This window comes from Rhinatrema bivittatum, chromosome 3, assembly GCF_901001135.1.
Source record: "Rhinatrema bivittatum chromosome 3, aRhiBiv1.1, whole genome shotgun sequence".
Classification (NCBI taxonomy): domain Eukaryota; kingdom Metazoa; phylum Chordata; class Amphibia; order Gymnophiona; family Rhinatrematidae; genus Rhinatrema; species Rhinatrema bivittatum.
Window position 1 is genome coordinate 394,276,044 of NC_042617.1, and position 26,739 is coordinate 394,302,782.

Below are 26,739 nucleotides of genomic sequence, written 5' to 3' on the forward strand. Positions count from 1 at the left end.
CTCCCTGATTCCGGGAAAAGACCATCCGGCACACGGCATGTTCTCCCTTCATTGGGGATAAGGTCTTATGTACGCATACCCCCCAATTCTGTTTCTCTCAAGGACTCTGACGAAGCTGCAAGAGGATGGGGGGACCATGATCCTGGTGGCACCCTCCTGGCCAAGACAGGTGTGGTTCCCATTGCTCCAAGAACTGTCCATGAGTGCACTGGTTCCGCTAGGATCGGCTCCCGACCTCCTATCACAGAACCATGGCACCCTGTGCCACCTGAACCTCCGGGCCCTGGCCCCCATGGCGTGGATGTTGAGAGCATGATCCTCCAGTCCTTGCAGCTCTCAGATGGGGTTTCCAGGGTCTTGATAGAATCCCAGAAACCTTCCACTCGAGATTTTACATCTCAAAGTGGAAGTGTTTCTCCAACTGATGCGGGGGCCATGGAATGGACTCTTTCTCCTGCCCACTCCCCTGCCTGCTGGATTATCTGCAGCACCTGTCCAAGTCTAGCCTCCAGACCAGCTTGGTCCGAGTACACCTCAGCGCCTACCACCAGAGTATTGCCAGGGTACCCATTTCAGTCCAGCTGCTGGTTGGGCATTTCAAGCGGGGCCTGGTTCAACTTAAGCACCCTCTTCACTCACCAGCGACCCCGTGAGATCTCAATGTCATCCTGGTGAGGTTCATGCGGCATCCATTCGAGCTTCTCAAATCCTATGACATGAAGTTCCTTACCTGGCAAGTTATGTTCCTGGTGGTGATCACTTCCGCTCGCAGGGTTAGAAAGATCCAGACCCTGGTTACGTACACTCCCTTCAAGAAAATCTTCCATGACATGTAGTGCTGCGCACGCATCCAAACTTTCTGTTGAAGGTGGTGGCTGCTTTCCACATCAACCAGTCAATTATCCTTCCCATGTTCTTCCCACAACCTCATTCCCACTAGGGGGAATATGCATTTCATACCCTGGACTGCATGAGGGCGCTCACTTTCTACTTGGACTGTACAGTCAGCCACAGACAATCCACCAGCTCTCTGTGTCTTTTGACATCAACAGACTGGGAGCAGCAGTGGGGAAGCAGACCTTATCCAACTGGCTAGAGGATTGCATTGCCTTCTGCTATGATTAAGCAGGCCTCCAGTTGGATGGCAGGCTGAAGGCTCACTCTATGCGGGCAATGACGGCATCAGTGGCCCATCTGCGTACGGCCCCATTGCTGAAATCTGCAGGGCCACAACCTGGAGTTCTCTCCACGCATTTGCAGTGCACTACTGTCTCGACAGGGATAGTTGCCAGGACAGCGCTTTTGGCCAGTCTGTCCTCTGCAATCTATTCCAGTACTGAACACTACTGTTCTCATCATGCCAGACTGTCCCTGTTTCCCAAAGCGCCACATTTGTGATGTGCTTGTGTTATGATCCTGCTCGCAGAGCCCATCCTGCTCGCAGGCCCTCCACTCACTGCTTGCTGCTGCCTCCGCCCTAGACCGCTGCTTCACGGTCTTGCCGCTATCAGGATCTCTCTTTCAAGCAGCAGGAAGTTGCCGCTGCTGCTGCCTTCTTCGCAGCAGGGAGCCACTCTTGTCATCACCCTTGTGGCAGGGAGGATGCCGCCCTCGGGAGGCCTTCATCTGCGTGGCTCCAAGCCACCGCTGCTGAATCCACCTTTGGCGGGGGAAGATGCTGCCAGGATACCTTCAGGCAGCAGGAAGCTGCTGCTGCCTCCACCTGTGCAGCTTGGTTGGATCCCCTTCTGGCGCTTGTCTCGCTCCCACGTGGTCTGCAACCAGCCTTCCCAGGTTGTGTAGGGTGCGCACGCAGACAGGGTGGTCCATCACCAGCTCATGGGGGGGCTGTGTAGGGCGCCCTGAGGGGACAGTGCCCACTGTACCTTCCAAGTTCCAAGTCCTTGTCTGAGTCTTCCAAGTTCCAAGCCCTCAGCCTCCGTCTGGCCTCACGCACTCATTGTTCCCAAGCGGTGGGTCCGGAAGGGCTTTTGAGTGACTGGAGGGCTACCCCTGAGACCAGCATTGCATTGCTAGGTCTCATTGGTGCATGTAGGTCCAGTGTAGGGCTGACCCTGCCTTATTCTTATTCCAAGTTCCTTGCCTTAGTTCTAGTCCTGCTTTGTTCCTGCTCCACCTGTGCTTGCATGCTTTCACCTCCCACGGTGTGCCTTGGGGCTCCTCCCTGAATCGTGCCATGGTTCAGGGGCTCATGCTCTCCCATGAGCTAGCAACCATGCTTCCTCGCTCTCAACACCAGCCGAAGGCCATGCTTGCAACATCCTGTTGGCACCTTGTTTGGCTATTGTGGGTCCCTCTGATCATCTTTCTAGAAGTAGATCTATATGGATAAATAAGAAATAATACCCAACACAATGTTTGAAGGAGAAGGGATTCTTAAACATTTTTATAATTCCTTTAGTCATGCCATCCCACAATCAGCTTAAAATAAACTATTCCATGGAAAGCGTTAACTTTTTAAACTCTACAGTCTCAATCAACAATTAACACTTACAAATATGTGTATACAGAAAACCAACTGACAAATGCAGCAATCATCACAGTTACACTTCTGTCTTTCGTGTACTAAAAGTCCATCGTGCACAGTCAGTCTACACAGAATCATTGTACTGGTTCAGATCCAAAAGATAGGGACAAACACCTCAAAGTTCTAAAGAAATCCTTCAGACCAAAAGACTATCACCCCAAAATCATCTTCCAGGATATTACATTCTCATTCAAAATGCTAGGGGAAAAACTACTACAACATAAGGAGTGCAGAACCATGGACTGGGTTCCAGAAATGGAAAAACGAAGACAAATCATAACAGACCTCTAACCACCACTACTAGTGGCAGATAAATTGCTGAATGAAATAGTCCCTGCTTCTCCAGTTCTAGTCTTCTGCCAGCTACCTAACCTGAAGCAAACACTAAGGAGTAGGCTTCAAATAGAAACACAAATGAAAATAAAATAACACAAAATGCTGCAAGATATCAAGATGCAAACTGTACAGAAAGTATCCAAGGTCATTATAGCTACCCACAAGGGATAGACATTTGAATTAGAGTTCACTCTCAATTTGCTCTCTGAATATAATATATATTATTAATGCAAATGATGTGAAGAGGGATGCTGCATCAGTGAAACATGCCAAAAATTAAGGACAAGAATAAACCTTCATGACACAATGTAGAGAAGAGCAACGTGATCCATAAGTAGGCAGAGCCATCAAAAGGAGTGTGTGAGATGGATAAAAAACTCAGGGCACCAACGGCCTTGTCAGGGGGCAGGGTGGCAGCACTCCATATTGCGGCTGCATTGGCCTGAGGTCTCTTGAGCTATTGCTCAGCCACTAACTTGTGGCAGTATCTAAACCAAGCCAGGGGGCCATGTCATCTGTGGAAAGCCCACCCTCTTCACTTGGCTGGTCCTGGAGCTAGACCTGCAAGAAGGTGAACATTTATCAAAGAAAGATCATGCCCTTAAGGATTTCACCTTCGGAGAACTTCAAGGGAATTTCAAAAGGACACGAGAATGCAAAACGTTTGAAACTAAGATAATCAGACACTTTGAAACACCAAGGATTGATTTTCAATACCATTTAGGCATATAAAACATGGTTTTATGCATTTAAATGGCTGTTCTAAAATTGATGGAGGCTTAATATATATAAAAGTACTCGCAGCCCAGGTACTGGGTGGAACTGGAGGAAGGCAGTCCAATAAGTGGGGTTGGAATTTTCTACACACAATTTTTCATTTGTAAAAGTTCCCCTGCACAAGTTAAACCTTCAATAAAGTAGGCATGACTTTGTGCTGGTGAGTTTATGCACATACTTTGACATTTCCATTTCACATTTTTAAAGTCAATATATGGGCATACATTTGCTTTCAGAATTTGGAGCAAAGTCTGCATGTAAAAGGCATGCACAGGTTTTACACCACAAGGCACAATTATAAAGATTTAATAAGGGCATCAGAGTTTCTCACCCATTGTCAGATATAGACCCTTTGAACTGTCAAGTTACTTCTGTCAATATTCCCCCTAACCCCATTCACACACCCTTTAATGAGCTGCAACAACATATACAGATCACCTAAAGTCTTGTTGACTCAATTCTATTTAAACCCAGTGCAATTGTGCTGTTTCTGATGAAAGCTAATCACAGATCTGCTGAGTTAGTCCAATAAAAATGCACAAGCAGCACCTCATTTGTTGACTCTTATTTCTACAAAATCAAGAGGACTAATGTGGTAACCACAATTCTTTGCTCATAAATAGTGATACTAATCTATCATTTGTTATTCTGGATAAAAAGTAAAAGAAGGTCTACTTGTACCAGGATATGAAAAAATGCACTGGGAGCCCTGTTTGTGCTGTCAGTTCAGCTAAAATAATTTGACAGTAGAGTATTTTATACATAGAACAACCTGCATCGTTGTAACCTGTCTCGACTAACTTGAGGTTAAGGTAATTCTCCTTACAAAAACAAATGTTTGTTACTTTCTTGCACTCTGATGAATAAAAAAAAATAAATCCCAAAACAAATACAAATAGTGTTGAACAAATAATTTAAAATGGCTTAGAACATTCAACTTTTTTTTGTTTATTTTTTATGTTTTTAGTGGATGGGAGGTACATGAGAGGGTTTAAAAGAAAAGAGCAGAGAAAGAAACTGTTTTCCCACTGTGTGCGTTTAAGTTGAAACCCAGCCACTTACTTTCTCTTCACTTGATAATGTTCTTTAGAGGCCATTTTTCAAATGCGGACAAAGTTTGTGAGTACCTTTTACCCATGGTCACTGGCACCAGGTTTTCACAGAGAAATTGCGCACACCTTTTCACCTGCTTTTTGTGTGGTTACTTTTATCATTGAAAATGACGCGCTTAGAGTTGAAAATGCAATCTACACAAGTTTGTTTCTCCCCCCTCCTCACCCCCCAACCTAAACATACCACTGGGATGAATGCGGATAAACCCGGGTTGTGGAACGATATGTGTGTTTTAGCCATATCGAGGTAGAATAAATTTCAGGCATTTAGTTTGCATGTGTAAATTGCTATTTATCTACGCAAGTCACTATGAACTTTCCAAGCCATTTACTTGCAGAAAACCAGGTTTTATGCACTTAAAAAACAGCCCGGCGCTCAGTGAATGTAAAAGTATGTTCTTAAAGGTGAATTTTTAAACCTGCGCACGGGGCATCCATGTGCGTGCAGTTCCCGGCGCACGCACATAGACGCGCCGATATTATAACATGCGTGAGTAGACGCGTGCATGTTCTAAAATCTGCTACCCGCGCACACTTGAGTGCCTGATTTTGTATTTGCATGTGCATGTACGCACAAGTGCTGCCTCACGTGCGCAAGGGGGGAGATTTTATTGCATGCACGCAGAGACGTGATAGGGCCTTTCCCCATTTCCCTCCCAGTCTGCTCCAATAAATGAGCAGACTGGGAGGGAACTTCCTAAGCCCCCTACCTACTCTGCCTGCCTTTTCCCCCTATCCTTCCCGACCCCTAAAACCCCTCTAACTAGGTTTTTTTTTTCTGTTTTGCAACTTAACTGCTCTCCGGAGCAGCAGTAAGTTGCTCAGGTCCGGTGTTCCGAGCGCATGTGGCAACGGCACAGTTCGGGCTGTCCGGCCTGCTCAGGTCCCACCCATGCCCTGCCCCGGCCCTCACCTGGCCCACCCCTTTATTTCACCCGGTCCTTCCACGCGTACCGGGAGATACGTGCATTCCCGTAGGCGTTTGAAAATGTCTGCAGCATGCGCGTGGCACGGCCACACGCATATCTCCCAGTTTTTTATGCACGCCGGCCATTTAAAATTAGGCCATAAACATGGTTTCATGTGTACTTTTATGGGAATTGGGGAGAGGTGTTCTGCTGGATGGAGTTGGGGTGGATTTGGAATTTACATGCATATTTTCGGGTGAATTTCCTAAGGAGTTACGCATGTAAATGTAACATACTATTGTAGCAATTTTCAAAAGCCATTTACCCACGTAAGTTCACTTTACGCAAGTAAAACCTTTGGACAATTCAATGGCAAATAGTGTAGCAATTTTCTAAAGCCTTCTTACATGAGGAAATTCTTTACATTTATAAAACCCAGTTTTAAGCGTGTAAATGCTTTTGAAAATCAGGTCCTTTATTTTTTTTAATTTATATTTCACTGAAATTTATAACATGAGTCCAAGACAATAAATAACAATGTAAGTAAGGAAAATTCAGAACAAATCTCAATGCAATAGAATAAAAGAAAAATAATTAAACAATTGATCATGAGAGAGATGTCCGCCACATGTGGAGGGAGGGGGACATCAATGAGAAAAAAAATACTAAGAAAACATGCAAATAGCACATATACACTGCTGAGGGAATAAAAACCATAAGTTTCACCACTGTCCATATAGCAAAATGAAATTTTATTTCACATTTGGACCCTAGCCTGTGTTTCAGAAATACAGAGATGCTGAACTTCTGATAAAGCTGCAATACGTGACAGACTCATCTTCAAGCCATTGTTTGTCTAGGCCACTGTTAAAGAATGAAATCTTCTCCCAGCAGTTAGAGAAGGGAAAAGACAATGCTGGCCTGCCGTATGTATTGAGAGGAGACCGACCTTAAACTTCAGCAAGGCTCAGAAGTACCTGGCAACCCAGCTTCCAATCCCGAGAGGAGCCCTTATCAGATCCAAGACAAGCCCCAGGTCGGCTGCCACGCAGCAGAAGGCTGGCCCGTCAAAATGAAGAAAGAAGAACCAATCAGAATGTGACACCTGTCCCTGTTTTCATATGCATGAAGCTACTGAATATGCATATGCTATGTCCTTAAAAAGCACCGGGAAGAAGGGATCAGGACTCGGCTAAGAAGATCCCATTCAAACCAGCATGAAGCTGTCCGAGTCATCACGCCTCACCCCGCCCTGCAACCAAACTCCTAGACAAGGTCCAGTGTGGGGGAGCATTGCTTGGAAAAGTGTCTCAAGCCCTACTAGGTTAACCAGAGTTGAACTTGCCGGGCTCATCTCGAGGAACATGGGGAGGTGTCTGACCTTCATCCAGGTACAGAGGCTCAGCCTGATTCCTAGGGACAGACACAGCGTTTGAGACCTCCATCTTCTCTCACGGCTCAGAGACCAAGACTGTGGTGAGACTGTGCTTTAGTTCCTGATTTACTTCTGGGGTTTAGTAAGATAGAACTCCTTATTAATGTAAGCAAGTTTCAGCTAAGAGGATGTGTTATGCTTCTGCTAATTTATTCATACCTATTAAGCCAGTAGGTTCTCAACCTTTTTCTCATCAAGACACACCTGACAGACCACGCTCACATGTGTGACACACTGCTCATTACAATTCATGGTGGAAATAAAAAAATGAAGGCTATTTGGGACTTAGTTGCCAGTTTTGGGAGTTCTCTTAAAGCTCTTAGGGGTACATTTTTAAAAAAAGCGCGAGCACGTACTTTTGTTTGCACACCAGGCGCAAACAAAAGTACGCCGGATTTCAATAGATACGCGCGAAGCCGCGCATATCCTTTAAAATCCGGGGTCGGCATGTGCAAGGCTGCCCAAAATCGGCAGCCTGCACGTGCCAAGCCGCGCTGCCTGCCTCCGTTCCCTCCGAGGCTGCCCAGCCCTATCTAAACCCCCACTACCTTTGTTGCACAAGTTACACCTGCCCAAGGCAGGCATAACTTGCGCGCGCCGGGCCGGCTGCCAGCGCGCCATGATCCAGTCTGGGGGCTGGTCCGGAGGCCGCGACACATGCCCCGATGACGCACCGGCCACGTCACACCCCCCACATGCCCCCAACACGCCCCCCAGGAAAAACCTGGGACTTTCACGCATCCCGGGGCTTTGCGCGCGCCGGCAGCCTATGCAACATAGGCTTGGCACGCGCAGGGGGAGCTTGGGCCAGATTTTCGGGGGGTACGTGCATATCTTACACACATACCCCTTTGAAAATCTGGCCCTTAATGTTAAGATGGACCTTTTCTCCACTAATTGTCATAAAAAATCATCTGAATTTCAGGATCAAGCAACTGAAATTAATACTAAAATCTCTAAAGTTGAAGATTATGTTCAACTAATTCAAGAGTTTAATGCTGCAATGGTGAGAGATTGCAATTCTATCTCAAGGCGCATTGAATTTTTGGAAAATAACATGAAACATTTAAACATATGCCTCCTGAATTTCCCCAAAGGGGTAGGGCAAATTCCATTTGTCACCCTAAAATAATATTTTTAGGTGGTATTTGGGTTTGATCCAGAGTAAATGCCTGCTGTTAACACTTGTTATTTTCTTCTAAAAAGAACTCCTACAGTTTCGACTAAGACTTTCAAGCCAATTTGACCAATTTTCTTGAAAATTCTACTCTTGATGTTCTGGATAGGAGTACTCTTTTAGTCTCCTTTATTTCCTCTGATGTTGTAAACAGTGTAACAAAGAATTATTTCTGTAAATTATTTGTTTCTTTTCATGGTCAAATTGTTAAGATATTTTTAGATCTTGCTCAAGCTTCTCAAGTAAAGAGAAAGGGCTTTTATACCTTAAGACAAGATGTTGTATCCTTAGGGGCCAATTTTAAAAGCCCAGTGGATATAAATCCTGGGAGATATGTGCATGGCCGGTCCGCACATGCGCCAAGCGCATTTTCAGAGCGGCCTGGCCACACGCATATCTCCTGGTATGCGCAGAACTATTGAGCCTTTAAAAAAGGGCTGGCAAGGGGTGAGGTTGGCCAAAACAGCACCATTTTGCACTATCCTGGTGAAGCGTGTGCCGGCAGCCGGCCAGCGCATGGAGCTTACTCCTGCTCCATGGAGTCTGTAAGTACAGAAATATATAAAATTAGCTTAACTACGTTTGGTTTAGGAGGAGGGGAGGAGAGGGGAAAACGGAGGAAGATAGGTAGGGGATAGGAAGGTCCCTCTCGGTCCACTCCTTAATTGGAGCAGACTGGGAGGGAACTGGGGATGGCCTGATCGCGTTGCCATGCAATTTTTAATAAACACCCCCCCCCCCCCCACTTGTGCACACAGGTTGGAACAGACATACACATGTGCACGCCGATATAAAATCGGGCACGCATGTGCGCACGAGTATCAGATTTTCTAACATGCACACGTCACCACGCACGTGTTATAAAATCAGCACGTCTTTAAAAATTTACCCATTAGGTTTTTCTTTTGAACTTTGTTATCCATGCAAATGTGTTATCAAATGAGGTAACAAGCTTTATTTTTCTTTTTTTTGCCTGAATAATTTAAATTTTTCTTAGAGGCTCATAGGTTGTAACCTCTTCCCCTGTCCCCCAATAATATTTCAATCATGATTGTTAAAATTTAACTACTGCCAAGACTATGTTAAGCCCTTTTGTGGTGTATCGCTTATTTGATTATCTCCCTTAATTTCTTATGCCTCTTGTAACGTAGATATCTGCTTAGAAGTAGAAGCAGAAGCCCTCATTGATTAATGTTTCTTATATATTTTTTTTCTTTTTTTCTTCTCTGTTGCTATCTGTGCTGGACTCTGTGTTTTTTCTGCAAATAATTTGACTTTATTTAGAATCTAAAAATTCAATAAATAAATAATTTTTTAAAAGGATTTACACACATAAAACTGGGTTTTATGCCTGTAAATGAACTTTACCCTTGTAAGTGGGCTTTTGAAAATTGCTACAATATATGCCATTGAATTATCCATAGGATATTTACATGTAAGTGCACCTTGATATTCCATCATTTTGGGTTTTCAACAATTTAACTGTTCTTTGTGTTTTGAAAGTTTTAAGTTGTTTGTATTTTAAACTTTTCTTTATTTTATCTTATGTCATATATTTTTCTTTGTTGAAATAATGTATGTAACTGTTGTAAACTACTAAATTCCTTGGATTAGTGTGATATAACTTTGCCAATTAAATAAATAAATAAATAAATAACGTGTTATGGATTTCTCCTACAGGAACATGACAAACCTTTTTTAAACCCCTCTATGCTAGTCGCCTTGATCATGTTCTCAGGCAGCAGATTCCACAGCTTGATTGTGTGCTAAGTGATAACGTACTTTCTACACATTGTTTTGAATCTGTTCTTTGTTAGTTTCATGGAGTGTTTCCTTGTTCATCACTTTCCACTCGCTACTTTAAATTTCATCTGTCATTCAGTTGCCCGATCTCCTAGTCTCACAAAGTTCTTCTGCAGTTCCTCACAATCCACTGCTGTTTAGCAAATTTGAATACTTTTGTGTTATCTGTAAATCTGATCACCTTACTCTCTGTTCCCTTTTCCAGATCATTTTTGAATATATTAAAAAGCACAGGTCCCAGTATGAATCCCTGTGATACTCCATTAACCCCTTTCAGGACAGGAAAACACAATACAATAGGCTCACTGATGAAATTATTCGGGGTGGACCGGAAAGGGGATAACAACCTTTCTTCATTTAGAAAACTGAACACTTTTATTCCTAACCTCTGTTTCTGGCCTTTTAAGTTACCAATCCAAAATAGAGTACTGCTTCCTGTCCATGACTTTGTAATTTCCTGAACAGTCTTTCATGGGAATTTTGTCAAATGCCTTCAGAAAATCCAAATACACTATATCAGCCAGTTCACTTTCATCTACATCAGTGGTTCTCAACCCTGTCCTGTGGACCCCCCCCCCCCCCCCCAGCCAGTCGGGTTTTCATATCATCCACAATGAATATGCATGAGAGAAAATTTGCATGCTATGGAGGCAGTGTATGCAAATTTTCTCTCATGCATATTCATTGTGGATATCATGAAAACCCGACTGGCTGGGGAGGTCCCCAGGACAGGGTTGAGAACCACTGATCTATATGTTTATTTACACATCTAAAAACAAAGGAGGAGAGGTTCTGCACGTAGTGTACCCACACTTAAATTTCCTTTGTTTCAGAATTTTGAATTTATTGCCATCCCTCCCGATGCAGCCGCATGGCGAAACACGGGACCGTGTCGGGGGATTGTTTAAAAACTGTATTGCATGTAACCTCTGAAATCGTGGAGTTGCCGTACTTACTAAAAATTATTTACATGAAATTTGACTCATCGTGTGGATTTTTCATATAATTGCACTGCACTATTTCCATATCTAAACCATGGGGGCTGAGGATATCTCACCATTCAGCCTGCCTGCTCTTCGTTCTTGGGATTTCCTACTAGGCCGGTGAGGAGCGGGAGATGCCGGCACTGGCATCATCTTCTGGCACTCCACTTCCTTGTTAAAATGTGGTGCACTCCCAAAACCATGTCCCTAAGTGGCACATGTTACAGCAGGTTTTTAGCAGCCTACTCACTGTTCTTTCCAAACTCAATATTGCCTGCTTCATATTCTCCAGGCCAATGGTTGCAGGTACTCCCCCCATTTTTACAAAATTAATTTTCCTGAAGTCTAGGACCCTTGCCTTTATCTCTTGCACCCTCATTGAACCACACCATTCAGTGATCACTGGATCCCAGATGAATATCAACTACAACATCAGAGATATTGTCCCTGTATTGCTCCCTCCCATGTGGATTCTGTTACCAGTTGACAGAACAATTCTTCTTGCAGAGAATCCAGGATCTCCTTGCTTCTTAATAAAATTGCAGCTGAGATGTCCCAATCTACATCAGGCAGATTGAAATCCCCTAACAATAGCACCTCCCCTTTCATAGCAATTTTGTTAATATCCTCATTAAATCCCTATCCATCTCCTCTGTCTGTGATAGTCTGTATATTACACCAATATAAATAGATGTTCTCTTCCCTCTTTCCAAATGAACGCACAGTGCCTACTCCTTATCGCAAAAGCCCTTAAATTCTGTATATAATATCATGCCTCCTCCCTTCCTTCCTACTCAGTCCTTCCTGAATAGACTGTAGCCCAGTCTAACTATATCCCAGTCAGGGTTTTCTGTGTACCAAGTCTCTGTGACAGCCACTACATTTAAAACAGCTTTCTCAATCAAGATCTGGGATTTCCCATACCATGAGCGTTAGTGTACAGAGCTTTCTAGATGTTCCCCTTTTTTCCCAGTTCTATACAAGTATTTAACCTTTTACTTACCTTAGGGTTTTGTTCACCCATCCCTGAATATTCTAGTTTAAAGCCCTTCTTGGTAGGTTTGCCAGTCCTTCCACCATATCTCTGAAATGCCTATAATATCTACATCCTTGTAGAATGCCATACATTCTAACTCACCAGTCTTACTGTTCAGACTTGGTACGTTTTTAGCCACTGCATGGCCTCCCCTCCACATGAGGACTCTGTTGAGCCCAGCTCCAACCTGTACTCTCCTACATGTCCCTGGTTTCTTGCCTCAGCCAGTCTTACAGCCCTTCCTGCCACCAGTGGACCTCCATGAGCTCACTCCCCTGGCCGGCCAAGACTTTCTTGCCTGCTTGCACCACCCCCAAACCCCAGTCCTATTTATTCCTATCTAGCCTCCGCCTCAATGCTTTGGCACTGAGTGCTATTCTGGGTTTTGCTCTAGTCATATCTGTTCTTATGTAGCTGCTCCTGGCCTTTCCTTGTCTGTCCTTGTGGGCCCTGGGCCTTCTGATCCTTGTCTCTGTCCTGCGGCCTCCCAGCCTTCTCCTCTGTCAAGGCCTATCCCTGAGGCTTTCCTAAGCCTCTTCCTGACACTAGGCTTCTCTCTGCTTCCTGAACTGTGTCCTAGCCCTGAGGCCTCCCTAAGTCTCTTCCTGACACTAAGTCTCTCTCTGTCTATTAACCTCAGGCTTAGCCCTGAGGTCTTCCTGGCTCTAGGTATCTTTATGCCTTGCCCCTCAGAGCTTCCCTGTTTTATGTTCTGTGGTGTCCTTGTCTTCTCTTAATCTGTTCATGCCTTTATGTTCTGTCTTGTCTTGTCTTCTCTTAATCTGTTCATGCCCCAGCCTTTGTTTCAGTTCCATGCTTACCCGCAGCCTGTTCCTGTGTTCCAGTTAACTCTTATTTCCAGGCAGCTCCAGTCTGTCCCTCTGTTCCAGCTCACTCTTACCTCCACGCAGTGCCAGTCTGTCCTGAGTTCCACTCCAGTCTGCACTCTGTTCCTAAGCTCTAGCCTGTTCTGCACAGTCTGCCTGGCTCTAGCCTCACCAGACCACCCAAGTCTAGCCCTAGTCTCGTCATGCCATCCTGCACCACTCCGGGGGTGGTGTCCACCATGCTCCTGCAGCAACAGTGCCACAACAAGACTTCTGGCATTCACATATATACATTTTAAAATATGTTTTTTATTTGTACTTTCATTTCTCTTTGTATTCACAACTTGTTTATTAGCAAATGATACAGGCAGTGTAGAGTTATTTATAAGTGGTTACTCTTTGTCTAAGTCAATCTGAGCCATTTCAGCCTTAATCACAGTCTCTCTGCTGGGACAATTTAACATCCACATGTTCAAGTATCTTTGGAAGATACATCCCTCTGAACCATGTGCTTCTGAACAATTGTCAACTTTCACTAATATTCTAGTTCAGAGGTTCACAAACTTGGCCTAGAGAACCCCCAGCCAGCCAGGTTTTCAGGATATCTACAATGAATATGTATGAGATAGAACTTGCATGGGATGGAGGAAGTGCGTTCAAATTTATCTCATCATATTCATTGTGAATATCCTGAAAACATTGCTGGCTGGAGATCCTCCAGAACAAGTTTGAGAACCATTGAACTAATTTAAAAGTTTCTCTATCTCCTTTTTAAATGTTAGCACCAAATAGCCTGGTTCCACGTTGATTAAGTTGGTGTCCTTCCCATTGGAATAGACTCCCCCTTCTCCAGAATGTTTCTCAGTTCCTAACATATCTAGCATTCTCTTTCCTGCACCATCATCTAATCCACAGAGATTTAGGAGCTCAGCCGGCCTCTGGGTCCTGTGTGTGGAATGGGGATCATTTCCATTTCTTACCCAAGCGACCTCCTGCACTCGGGCCGTATTGCCAGTATTCAAAATGGCGCCGGCGCTACCTTTGCCCTCACTATGTCACAGGGGCTGATGTTCGGTGACATAGTGAGGGCAAAGGCTAGCGTCGGCGCCATTTTGAATACTGGCAATATGGCCCGAGTGCAGGAGGTCGCTCCCGGACCCCCGCTGGACTTTTGGCAAGTCTTGTGGGGGTCAGGAGGCCCCCCCAAGCTGGCTAAAAGTCCCTGGGGTTCCAGCGGGGGTCCGGGAGCGATCTCCTGCACTCGTGCTGTCGGGTGCCAGGAACCGAAATGGCGCCGATAGCCTTGCCCTTACTATGTCACAGGGGCTAACGGTGCCATTGGTCAGCCCCTGTCACATGGTAGGAGCACAAGATGGCGCTGATGGCCATGTGACAGGGGCTGACCAATGGCACCGATAGCCCCTGTGACATAGCAGGTCAAAGGCTATCTGCGCCATTTTGGACTGGTACCGAGGGTGTGAGAGTGCAGGGGATGGGTCCCGGACCCCCCGCTGGACCACCAGGGAGTTTTGGTAAGTCTTGGGGGGGATCAGGAGGGTGGAGGGGTTGTTTAAATTGGCGGCCGAATAATTCGGCGAAAATTCGTTGTATTCGTGGGGAATCACGATATGTTTCGCTTCCCCACGAATGCAACGAATATCGGCACATCTGTTGCAGATTGCCAATACGTAGGGACCGAATGCACACCCCTAGTATATGCCATTGAATTGTCCATAGTTGAAACACGTGTAAGTGCACTTTACATACATATATGGCTTTTTAAAATTGCTACGATAGTATGTAAAATTAATGTGCATAAAGCTTTCTATAATTACCTCCATAGCACATAAATGGGCTTTTGAAAATTGCTAGGATAATATGTTACTGTTATGAATCAGAAGGTGGACCCCTGTTCCGAAGTAGAGTCAGCGCTACCTAAAAGAAAAGAATCCCCTAGGTCTCTACCGTCGAAGGGCGAGGCTGACTGCTGTAGCTGTTGAAAGAAGACTTCACCCTGGAAGCTCGTGATCCTCCCAGGAGTCCCGGCCGCTGGGACTTAGGACACTCCCTTGAAGACTGAAGAAAGGTCTGGATGCAGGCGCCTCCTGCGGGTCGTGGATTCCAGATGGCTGGCGCCTCCAGCAGGTCGTAGTAGTCTTGAAGAAGGAGTCACAGAGTAGTCCAGAGCCGGTCCGAGGGTTCAGTATGTGAGAAGGGTCAAAAGCCAGTCCAGGATCAATATCATGAGAAGGGTCCGAAGCCAGTCCAGGAGAAATCAGAAGGGTCGCAAGCCGTACCAGGATCAAGCCACGGAAACACGAACGCCAGTCCAGAGGTCAGAAGCCAAGAGACAATCCAACAGAGCAGGGAAGCAGAGCGGGACAAAGAACCAGGAACACGAAGCTCAGGACGAAACCCAGCCAGGAACCTTGATACCAAGACAAGGTCTGAGGATCAGACCTTGCCTTAAGTACAGGAAGTCAAAGGAGGAGTCTCAGGAGGAGCCATGACTATTTCCTGTCATGGCTCCTTTAAGAATTCACATCAGCCGCACGTGTGGCTCTAGTAAAGGCAGAGGGGGAGGAGCCAACCCGGCCGAGAACCATGCGGCTGAGCCTGGCCGCGGCAGCGTCTGCAGGAGGAAATCAAAGAGGGCTGTCTGCTACCACAGGAGCCCTCGACGAAGCCCGATGCCTCAGGTGAGTTACTTTCGCCGCGCTACCATGACACCCAGCCCTGGTCGCGGTCTGCCGCGGCCGGCGGTGCTAACAGTTACATTTATGCACGTATCTCCTTTGATAATTATCTCCATAGGGGATAATTTTCAAACAACTCTGCCTGGCCCCATATAGACATTTATATGTCCATGTAGAGATCTACCGTAATATTTTATAACTTACGTGTATCAGGTACACGTAGCTTATAAAATATGCATGTCTATCCCCAATGTATGCGCGTAAGTATGCTTAAATACAAATACCTGCAATGGATTGAAAGAATGAATTTAAATGCATTGGAATCGCATATTTTTCCTACTTATTTTAGAAAAATACATGCCTATATTTTATGCACAAAAAATATGACTTGCTCTTGTAAAACCTTGAGTTTCACATGTAAATTGATATATTTTAAAACCTGTGCATGTAATTGTAATTACTAGTTTTTGTTATAAACCCTGCCCACGGAGCTAATCCCCACGAGCAGACACTCACTCACCCTTTGCTGCTTCTCCTCCCGACGCGGCCCGGACGCCGCCGAAGTCGGGCCTTCTTGCACGGCTGGAGCCGCAGCCTCGGTTGTTTTCGCTGCCCGGAGACCGCCCTTCCAGTTCTGTTCTTTGCCGCAGCCGGAGCTGCGGACTTCTGCCTTCCTTTGAGGCTGGAGCCGCGGACTGTGTTCCCTCCTGTGGCCCGGAGGCCGCCCCGAAGCCTGCCTCCGTGGCAGGGAGCCACCGTCAGCCTGCCCCCGCGGCCAGGGTCTGCAACGCCATTGAATTGGTCCTCGCTTGGTAGCCTGGAGGCTGCCCCGGGGCCTGCCTGCGAGTAATCTGCCTCCCCTGCTCTGCAGCCGCAGCATGCAGGAGAGCACCGCTGTCCGTGGTCCTGCTTCTTCTCTTCAGCCTTTCCTTAGGCACCGGCACGCGCCTCTGTTCAGTATTTAAAGGGCCAGCCACTGGAAGTGTTGCTGGCCCCACCTATTGACTAATTTCCTGCCTAGCCCTATAAAAGGGCTGTCTTTGCATTATGTCCTTGCCTTGCATCGGAGTTACTTCACTCTGGAGGCTCCTGCCTGCCAGAACTCCATCAGGTCTTCTTTGTGGAGCTCCTCATCGTTTTGTCTTCATGTCATGTCAAGTCTTCGTGCCTGAGGTCCTCGTCCAGGTGTCCTGGTGTCTTGTCTTGATCTTCCGCTTCCTGATGTCCCAGGTTCCTTGGTGTCCTGCTCCTGTGTCTTCAGCACTCCTGAGCCTTCTGGTCCTGTCAGGCCTTGCTCCCTCGGATGACATCTTTCCTGAGCATGGAGTGGCCTGCAGGTGGAATTCGTTCCTGTGCTTCTGAGCCGTCATGTCCTGCCAGCCTTTGTGGTGCTTCGGACAACATCTGGCTCCGTCATTGGAGTCCCACCTCAACTGGATTCTTCCCTGCACTTGTCCTGCTCTCCACGTGGTCCGTGACCAGCCTCCTCAGGCTGTGTAGCGCGTGCAGTGGGACAGGGTGGTCCGCGACCAGCCCATTGGGTCCGCCCGTGAAGGTGGGCTGAGTAGGGCGCCCTGAGAGACAGTGCCAATGTCCTTCCGCCGGGTTTCTCGTCTCGTCTGGACTTCATTCAAGTTCCTCGTCATGTTTCTGATGCCGTCGCATCGACCCTGGTCCGGTATGCCGTCACATCGACCCTGGTCCATGATGTCTTTGCATCAGCCTTGGTGTCATGTCTTCATCAACCCTGGTGTCATGTCTTCTACCCTCGTCTGTGATGCCGTTGCATCAACCTTGGTGTCATGTCTTCATGTCAAGGCCCGTCTGCCCTCGTCCTCAGGCCAGGCCTGCTGCTCCATGCCGATCTAAGCGGCAGGTCCGAAAGGGCTCAGAATGGTTGGAGGACCATTCAACTTCTAACATCATGTTGTTGGCCTTGGGAGCTTGCAGGCCTGGCAGAGGGTAAGACCGTTAGCAATGCTGGAACACGCCATCAACCCTCGGTTCGGTCCTGGATTCGTCTGGGGTTGGGCTGAGGCCCAAGGGCACACGAAAACACCCATTCTCAATGGTTTTCTGACTCCTCCATCAATTCACCCAGTCCTTCCCCAAGTGATTGTGACCCTCCTAGCTTTTCAGCCTCAACTCACCCTGTTCACCTAAACATCCCACCGAACAGATAATTGACTCAGATCTATCTGATTTCAATTGAGCGAGATAATTAGTAGGTGTAAAATTGCGCAAGTAAGTTACTACATGTATTCACAAAAGTTTCTTATAACTACTTACATGCATGACTCTTGGCTCCTCCCTAGAACATACTTGCAGGGTCATTTATCAAAGTGCCCTAAGGCATTTTCTAATGCGTTAAGGGCTTATCGCATCAAAAAGCATCGTTAACGCATGCAATAAGCCCTTAACGCATGCGAAAACGATTGTAACGCATGCAATAGCACCATAACGTATGGTGCAATGCAAATCTGAAAAACAGGAAGAGTGGGCTGGGTTTACTGTTTTGTGAAGCCCTATCGCACAGCTTTAATTCCGATTTTAGCTACACCTTTTTCAGTAGCATTAAGCCATGTAATAGATCGATCGCATTTTGTGATGTCTTCTCCAATGCCTGTTTTAGTAGTTGTGAAGCTCGTGGAGCACCAGCAGAGAGAGAGAGAGAGAGGGAGACGTACAAACAGAATGTTATGTTTTGTAAGGTTTGAGTGGACCCTGACCACACCTACACAAACACAGATTATATCTTTTATGAGACAGTTTGTGCAACCTAGCTAGGTTGAGAGAATATTGCACAAGTTTTATCTTTGAGTGAGTTTCCTCACTCTGAGGGTCATCAAATCTTCACAAGAAAGCACTGTTTTGTTCATACATCTCACTTTGACTGTCAAAGTGGCCCCTAACCCCTACACTAATACCTAAACCTCACCTCAAGTAACTAGGTGGGCCTCCCATAGAGATATAAATCCCTATCTAGTATTGGGGGGCATTATGGCTAGTCTCAGTCTCTCTCTCTCTCTCTCCCCTCAGTGGTTGTATGTAGGAAAAGCACAAACTGTGATATACTGCCTATTACCATAAAACATGCCCCTTTTTCTATCGCATACAGTATTTAGTGCATTTTGATAACCCAAGGCCTTAGATGGCTCTTTTTCTGTGTGTGTAGATATGTGCACTTAAGCCAATATATGTGCATATGTCTGATGTTTATAAAATAGCATGTATGACAGTACATGCTATTTACGCACATGTAACTCTTTGAAAATTCACCCTATACTTTTTAAAATACTTGCGTCTGTGTATAAATCGGGAATATTACATGCACGTTTTTTTTTTTTTTGCACCTACAATATATTCACATTTATAAAATAAGTAGAGAAAGAAAGCTATTTTTCATTGCATTCAAAATATCTGCATATATGAAAGATATGCACATAAAGTCAGAGCAGAACTATGTGATATTTTATAAGCTGTGCAGCTCCCGCTGTCAGTTTATAAAATACTAAAGGAAATCTCCATGTGTCCACTTACGCACACAAATGCAGTACCACGAATAGGTTTGAAAGTTAGTCTCCTTTGTATATAAGCTAGCTGGCAAAAATATTAGTAGTAGCACTGAAAAAGCTCTAGGATTTTTATGACCACCTAAGAAGGCTGGTTGAACATCAAATTATATCAAATATTTTTTGTTAAATAATAAGAATTATAAGCAAGCTCATTTTGCTGTTCTGTAAAAGCATAAGGCTCTCATGAGACCACACCTTAAATATAGCATTCCAACTTTGATTTCCCTATTCAAAAATATATATTGTAAACTAAAGTTACAAAGAGTACAAAGAAGTGCAACTAATTAGGAATATCATTAACCAAGAGGAAATAACATGCAACTAAGACTGTTTACAGAGGAGAGGGCAGACCGAGAGCTAATATGATTACAGTTGATAAAGATTTGAAATGTCAACATGTGGAATAATTAGGCAACATGCTTAAACAGAGTATTATGAAAAAGGCGAGAGGACTTAATATATAATTATAATTTGACATTTATATGGTACCATGAATTAAGTACTGTACATAAATTAGGCCAGCACAAATATAATGAGAAATGAGTTGTGATAAGTATAATGAACTTATTAGGCAATGGCATAGAACAATGAACATATCAAAATGCCCATTGGTAGTACTTGAGACTTTCTCTGTATAACGATGGAGAAATCAGTCTACTGAGAACTGAACTGGGATCGCCAACTTATTTTATAGAGATCACCAAATCGTATTTGTCCAATACTGATTTTGAACTGAACATGAAACTGATCTCAGGGTGAAAGCTCTGAATTCCTTTGACATCCTCTGAGAAAGTCTAGCTGCAATTATTGTAATAATTATAGTAAAGTAGTACATCAAGTAGGATCTGTTACAATAGATAATTAGAAGAAGACTGATCCTGATGGACAGAAGTCTTTATTCAGCATAAAATGTTATGACTATATAACTTGTCTGTGACATCTGAGAAATAATGTATTTCTTATTGCTTGTAGGCATTTATTTAAAGAGTCAGAGGTTTTTATTCAAAAAGGACTTTTCCTCAATCATACCTATGGAAAACATCTTTATTGAATATTTCCCATAAACTCCATTTGTTCTCAACTTTATAGGCAGTTAACTTTTAAGGTGAAGCAATCATACTCTGCCAGTATTTATCCTAGTTTTAGCAACAAAATGTCAGGCAAACGGCTCCTATAAATATTATTCTACATGTTCTGAACCCAAGGGAAAAAATATATAATGCTCTGTAGCATTTCATCCATTTTCCCAATAAATTAAGAACATCTGAGAGTTCTTATATAACAACTGATTTTATCACTTTCTAAAATGATATTTTATAGAAATAACTCACCTTGCCTTCGGGTATTTCACAACAACTCTCTTGAGCAACAAGGCTTGGGTTGCAGTACACTGTTATCCTGAGAAGTTCAATCTAATAGAAGGGAGAAAGTAGAAATTTAGTATTACAAGGCATTTAATCTTTGTCAAGATACCTTTTATTGGATGAACAAGAGTAAAATTGATATGCTATAGTACATGAGCTTTTAATACACAGGTTCATTCTTCAGATGTGACTTTGAACATAGGGACAGTAACTTTCAAACCAGTGCACAGGTGCAAATGCGCCCAGGGATGTGGCTATTTTATAACTTGCACAAGTATATGCATGCAAGTTATAAAATAGCCTGGCTGTGTGAACATGTGTGCCAAATTTTAAGTGGGCACATGCAAGTGTGCACAAATACTGCTTCTACCACTTAATTCAGGGGATTTTAGAAAGGGTGCGCGCCAACGTCATTTCCAGTTTTACCAGTTCATCCCTAGTTCACCCAGTTAGGAAATAAGGCTTTCAAACTCCCCTGGTTTAATAGCCTTCACTCCTTCCAATTAGCTCTGACCCTTAGAACCCCACAGATCTGCCTATTTATCTTTATTTTGTAATTTACACAACATCCAAAGCATAAGTGAAGTTTCTCAGCAGGGAGCCTCAGCATGGCACTGAATCGCATAAGTATTTATGTGCACATCTCAGTTTCACATCCTGAAACACACATGCCCCACTCCTCTTTGAAAACTTATGAGATGTGCGCACTGCAGGTGGCTTTTAAAATCTGCTCGGCACACATGAGCTCCACACATTTGCATATTCCCTAATTAATGCACATGTCAGGCTTTTAAAATTCGCTTTTAAGAACATAGCATAAGGACATAAGAAGTACCATACTGGATCAGAACAAAGGCCCATCAAACCCAGAATCTTGCCTCAGACATTTTGCAGTCTAGGTCACTTGAAAATGGGGAGTTCCATTCCCTGTTGTTTACTTCCAGCAGCAAGAGGTAGTAAACCCCAAGCCCACTTGGTCAAATTGGTAATGGACCTGTTTTCCGGAAATGTATAGAAGCCTTTTGTGAATCCAGCTACATTACATCCTCCAGCAACAAATTCCACAGCTTACTAGTGTGTTGATAGAAACAATGGTGGTAATTTTCAAAAGTATTTACATGTGTAAAAATAGCATATATCGTAACAATTTTCAAAAGTCGAATTACACGTGCAAAACCTTTTCAAAATTCATTGAAATTTCAAAGGAGTTACATACATAACAGTAGCACATGAGATGTGAATCGTGTGCCAGATCGTCTTAACTATCAGATTCGGCTGGGGGGGGGTGGGGGGGGGGAAATCTGATCGTTAAGATATGTGAATTGGAATCGTTTCCGATTCCAATTCACATCGCTAATTTTTTTTTTAGGGAGGCCCGCGCCCCTAAAAAAACAACCCACCCGACCCTTTAAATCGACCCCCCCCTCCCAACCCCCCCCCCAAAACCTTTTAAAATTACCTGGTGGTCCAGGGGGGCCTTGGGGGGCCTCAGGGAGAGATCCAGGGGGGCCTCGGGGAGAGGAGAGATCCAGGGGGGCCTCGGGGAGAGATTTCCCATTCCCAGGCATCAGCTGTTCTAAAAACAAAATGGCACCGATGCCCCTTTGCCCTTACCATGTGACAGGGTATCCGTGCCATTGGTAGAAGCACTGGATGGCCGGCGCCATCTTTAAAGATGGCGCCGGCCATCTTTACTCATCAGCCCCTATTATAGAGTATAGTATGATTCAGGTCCTGAGTGCTTGTTGCTTCTTCATGTCTCCTGATCGTGTTCCTATGTCTTCAGTTCCTAGTTCCTGTGTTCTTCTTGTCTTCATCTACTGGATCGACTACCTGGTTCTGACCTCTGCTACGCCTGACCTCACCTGCCTTCTCCAAGCCTGACCTTTGCTATGCCTGATCTCGCCTGCCTTTTCCAAGCTTGACCTCTGCTACACCTGACCTCACCTGCCTTCTCCAAGCCTGACCTCTGCTACGTCTGACCACGCCTGCCTTCTCCGTGCCTTGACCATTGCTACGAATGACTTCATCTCAGAATTTCTTGAGTCCAGAGTTCCACATTGCTTGCTACTCCTCCAAAGTGCCGCCAGCTTCCATTCAAGCTTAACAGTGATGCCTCTGTCCCTATCCTCTGGACGCAGACTATTAAGGCTTCGGCCTTCCTTTGCTCAGGCACCTTCAGTTCCTTCTTGTTCCTTGGTGCTTGAGTTTCTGTTCCACGTCCCATCCAGGATAGGACTATGCCACCTGCTGGCTACTGTCTCTGGGCTGAACCATCTCCTACCTGGACTTAACCTTGAGGCCCACTTAAGTCTTGCCGGCCCTATCACCCAAAGGCTCAACCTGAGGGGAACGTGGGCTGGTATAGGTGAAGTTCCAGTGGCCTCTAGCTTCAGCCCGCTCTGCCTGCTGATGGTGGGGACATGTCGGCTCTTGCCTACGGGTTGCGTCAACCCCACCTCAGCCCAAGGATCCACTTCCTACGCAACACATCTCTTCTCCTTATACAAAACCCAGCACTATGTACATTGACAGGGTAATTATAAAAGGAAAATGAATATGTAACATACTGTTGTAGCTATTTTCAAAAGCCCATTGAGTGCACTTAGGGGCGGATTTTCAGAGCCCTGCTCGCGTAAATCCGCCCAAAACTGGGCGGATTTATGCGAGCAGGGCCCTGCGCGCCGGTAAGCCTATTTTACATAGGCCTACCGGCGCGCGCAGACCCCGGGACTCGCGTACGTCCCGGGGTTTTCGGAGGGGGGCGTGTCGGGGGCGGGCCCGGTCGTCGCGGCGTTTCGGGGGCGTGTCGGCAGCGTTTTGGGGGCGGGTACGGAGGCGTGGCTACGGCCCGGGGCGGTCCGGGGGCGTGGCCGCGCCCTCCGTACCCGCCCCCAGGTCGCAGCCCGGCGCGCAGGAGGTCCGCTGGCGCGCGGGGATTTACGTCTCCCTCCGGGAGGCGTAAATCCCCCGACAAAGGTAAGGGGGGGGTTTAGACAGGGCCGGGCGGGTGGGTTAGGTAGGGGAAGGGAGGGGAAGGTGAGGGGAGGGCAAAGGAAAGTTCCCTCCGAGGCCGCTCCGATTTCGGAGCGGCCTTGGAGGGAACGGGTTAGGCAGCGCGGCTCGGCGCGCGCCGGCTATACAAAATCAATAGCCTTGCGCGCGCCGATCCAGGGATTTTAGTGGATACGCGCGGCTCCGCGCGTATCTACTAAAATCCAGCGTACTTTTGCTTGAGTCTGATGCGCAAGCAAAAGTAGGCTGATCGCGCTTCTTTTAAAATCTACCCCTTAATGTGGGTAAAACCTGTTGCCAATTCAATAGTACATATTGTAGTAATTTCCTGAATCACCTCTGGAGCCCTTTTAAAAAATGGCATTACATTGGTTACTCTCCAGCCTTCAGGTAGAGTGGCTAATTTGAATGATACAGTAGGTTCCAGATTTCTAAGTTCGTATTTGAGTTTCTTCGGAATTCTGAGGTAAATACCATCAGGTCCCAATGATTTACTAAATTTTAGGGGCAAATATTTAACATGCATTAATGGAAATATGGCATTAACTCATATTAAACAATCCAAAAACAACAAGTGTCCTGGTACTAAATTTTAAATAGCACCTAATACGCCAAACTACTTATGTATGACCCTCTATTCACGGGCAGACATTGTCAGTACTGCTCGTTTTGCATAGGGGTCACTAAACCTTTAATCAAATATAATTTTTTGTTGATTTTCAAAAATTTTTAAGCAATTGCAATCGAGAATAAAAAAAAAAAAAACGGATACTTATCCGCACTCGGGTTCCGAGTGCGGATAAGTATCCGTTTTTTTATTCTCGATTGCAATTGCTTAAAAATTTTTGAAAATCAACAAAAAATTATATTTGATTAAAGGTTTAGTGACCCCTATGCAAAACGAGCAGTACTGACAATGTCTGCCCGTGAATAGAGGGTCATACATAAGTAGTTTGGCGTATTAGGTGCTATTTAAAATTTAGTACCAGGACACTTGTTGTTTTTGGATTGTTTACATTGGTGTGTACTGGAATACACCGTTGGTGTGTGTGGGTTTTTTTGGTGTGATTAACTCATATTAAACACAAGTTAATATGGGTTTAATAAACATTAATGCTGCATTAGTTTTAAAGTATGTTTGTGTTAATCTACATAAAGGTTAATGCTTGTTTATGTTTGCTATTTATTTATTGATAGAATCATTTACTGATATGTTCATTCATATTTTCTATTAGTCTGTATGTTATATAATATTGTGGTTATTTTACATGTTTTAAATTGTATTCTGTTTTAATTTGTACCCTGTTCCGAGTGAGTAAATTAATGGATTAAATAAATAAACACAATTTTAGAAGCTTTTCTAATCTCTGTTAGTATTTTACAATCTATTTCAACAGTTTGAAGTTCCTAAAATGTGAAATATAAATCAATTAAAGAGATAAAAATAAACCAATAAAATCCTTTTCAAATGAACAAAAGATACTCCCACTGTTATATTCTTGCCTGTCATACATGGCATTTTTATCCATAGAGATTCCAGAATGCAGTTTGTTCTTTTGTTGAACATTTATTCTACTTGAATCCTTGCCATCCTTAACATATAGTAGCACCTCATAATCAGTTCAATGTAGTTTGTCATTTTGATACATTTGTACCCTAGTATCACAGTGTCCCATTGGTTATCTACTTCCCACCTGGTCTCTGAGATGATTAGTATGTCTATATTGTCATACAGTTCCATACATTCTTACTTTTTGATCTTAGATTTAGACTTCTGGAATGTCCATGAAGATACCAAAATGCACTATTTGTATTTATATTCATAATCAGTTTCTTATTGCCAGTTGATTCATGTAAGTAAAGAGCAGTGGGTAAAACTAAAAGGAGATATCAAGATGGTAACTTTCAAAGGGGCCTGAAGACGTACATTGACACATGTCTGTTGGCTCGCACCCGGGAATACATCAATTTTATAATATATATGTACATCCATGTGTATGTTATAAAACAGCCTAGGCACAAGTACATGAGCATCCTATTTTGTAAATGGATATGCACAGCTGCTCTTATCGAGGTATATGCCGCACAAGTGGGGAATTTTATAACAGGAGCCATGACCAGTTTGTCCACTGGTTCAGAAATTCTCAACCAGTGCATTGTGACACACCAGTGTGTCGCCATGCATCGGCAGGTGTGTCGCGTGCTACTTGCAGCCAGTGGGGCCAAAGAAATGAAGACCGGCGCTGCTAGCCACCACCAGAGACCAAGCTGGCAGGACTGAAGAAATGAAGACCGGTACTGCTAGCTGCCACCGAAGACCAGGCCAGTGGGGCTAAAGATTGGAGCCGCTGGCTGCTACTGCTAGAGACCAGGCTGGCAGGGCCAAGCAAACGAAGACCGGCACTTTTAGCCACTGCTAGAGACCAGGTCGGCGGGGCTGAAGAAATGAAGACTGATGCTACTAGCCACCTCAGGCCAAAGACGAGCTGTTCAGCTGGGGACCTTTGTGTGTGTATGTATGTGTGTTTGTATTTGAGATCGGAAGGGTGCTTCTGTGTGTGTGTGTGTGTGTGTGGTGAGTATGTGAGAAAGGAATGGTGCTTCTGTGTGTGTGTGGTGTGTATGTGAGACAGGGAGGGTGCTTCATGTATGTGAGACAGGGAGGGTGCTTCTGTGTGTGTGTGTGTGTGTGTGGTGTGTATATGAGACAGGGAGGGTGCTTCTGTGTGTGTGTGCTGTGTATGTGAGACAGGAAGGGTGCTTCTGTGTCTGTGTGGTGTGTATGTGAGACAGGGAGGGTGCTTGTATGTGTCAATGTGTATATGCAAGAGAGAGATGGAGCATGTTTTTGGCTGGAAGTTTGTCCACTGGTTCAGAAATTCTCAACTGGTGCGTGGCGACACACCAGTGTGTCGCCAATCACCAGGAGGTGTGTCGCGTGCTACTTGTAGCCAGTGGGGCCGAAGAAATGAAGACCGGCACTGCTAGCCACCACCGGAGACCAAGCTGGCGGGACTGAAGAAATGAAGACTGGCGCTGCTAGCTGCCACCGGATACCAGGCCAGTGGGGCTAAAGATTGGAGCCACTGGCTGCTACTGCTAGAGACCAGGCTGGCGGGGCCAAACAAATGAAGACCGGCACTTCTA

At 45.1% G+C, this 26,739-nt stretch overlaps 1 protein-coding gene across 5 annotated transcripts in view; it reads right to left on the minus strand.

The window, feature by feature from the left end:
* The window catches only part of COL19A1 (collagen type XIX alpha 1 chain), a 1,176,857-nt gene that overhangs the window by 1,021,358 nt on the left and 128,760 nt on the right, over positions 1–26,739 (minus strand). For all 5 annotated transcript variants that reach the window (XM_029595659.1, XM_029595658.1, XM_029595657.1 and 2 more), the window contains exon 7: positions 20,545–20,625. In XM_029595659.1, the coding sequence (XP_029451519.1) occupies positions 20,545–20,625 (81 nt within the window). The remainder of the gene's footprint in view (positions 1–20,544; positions 20,626–26,739) is intronic.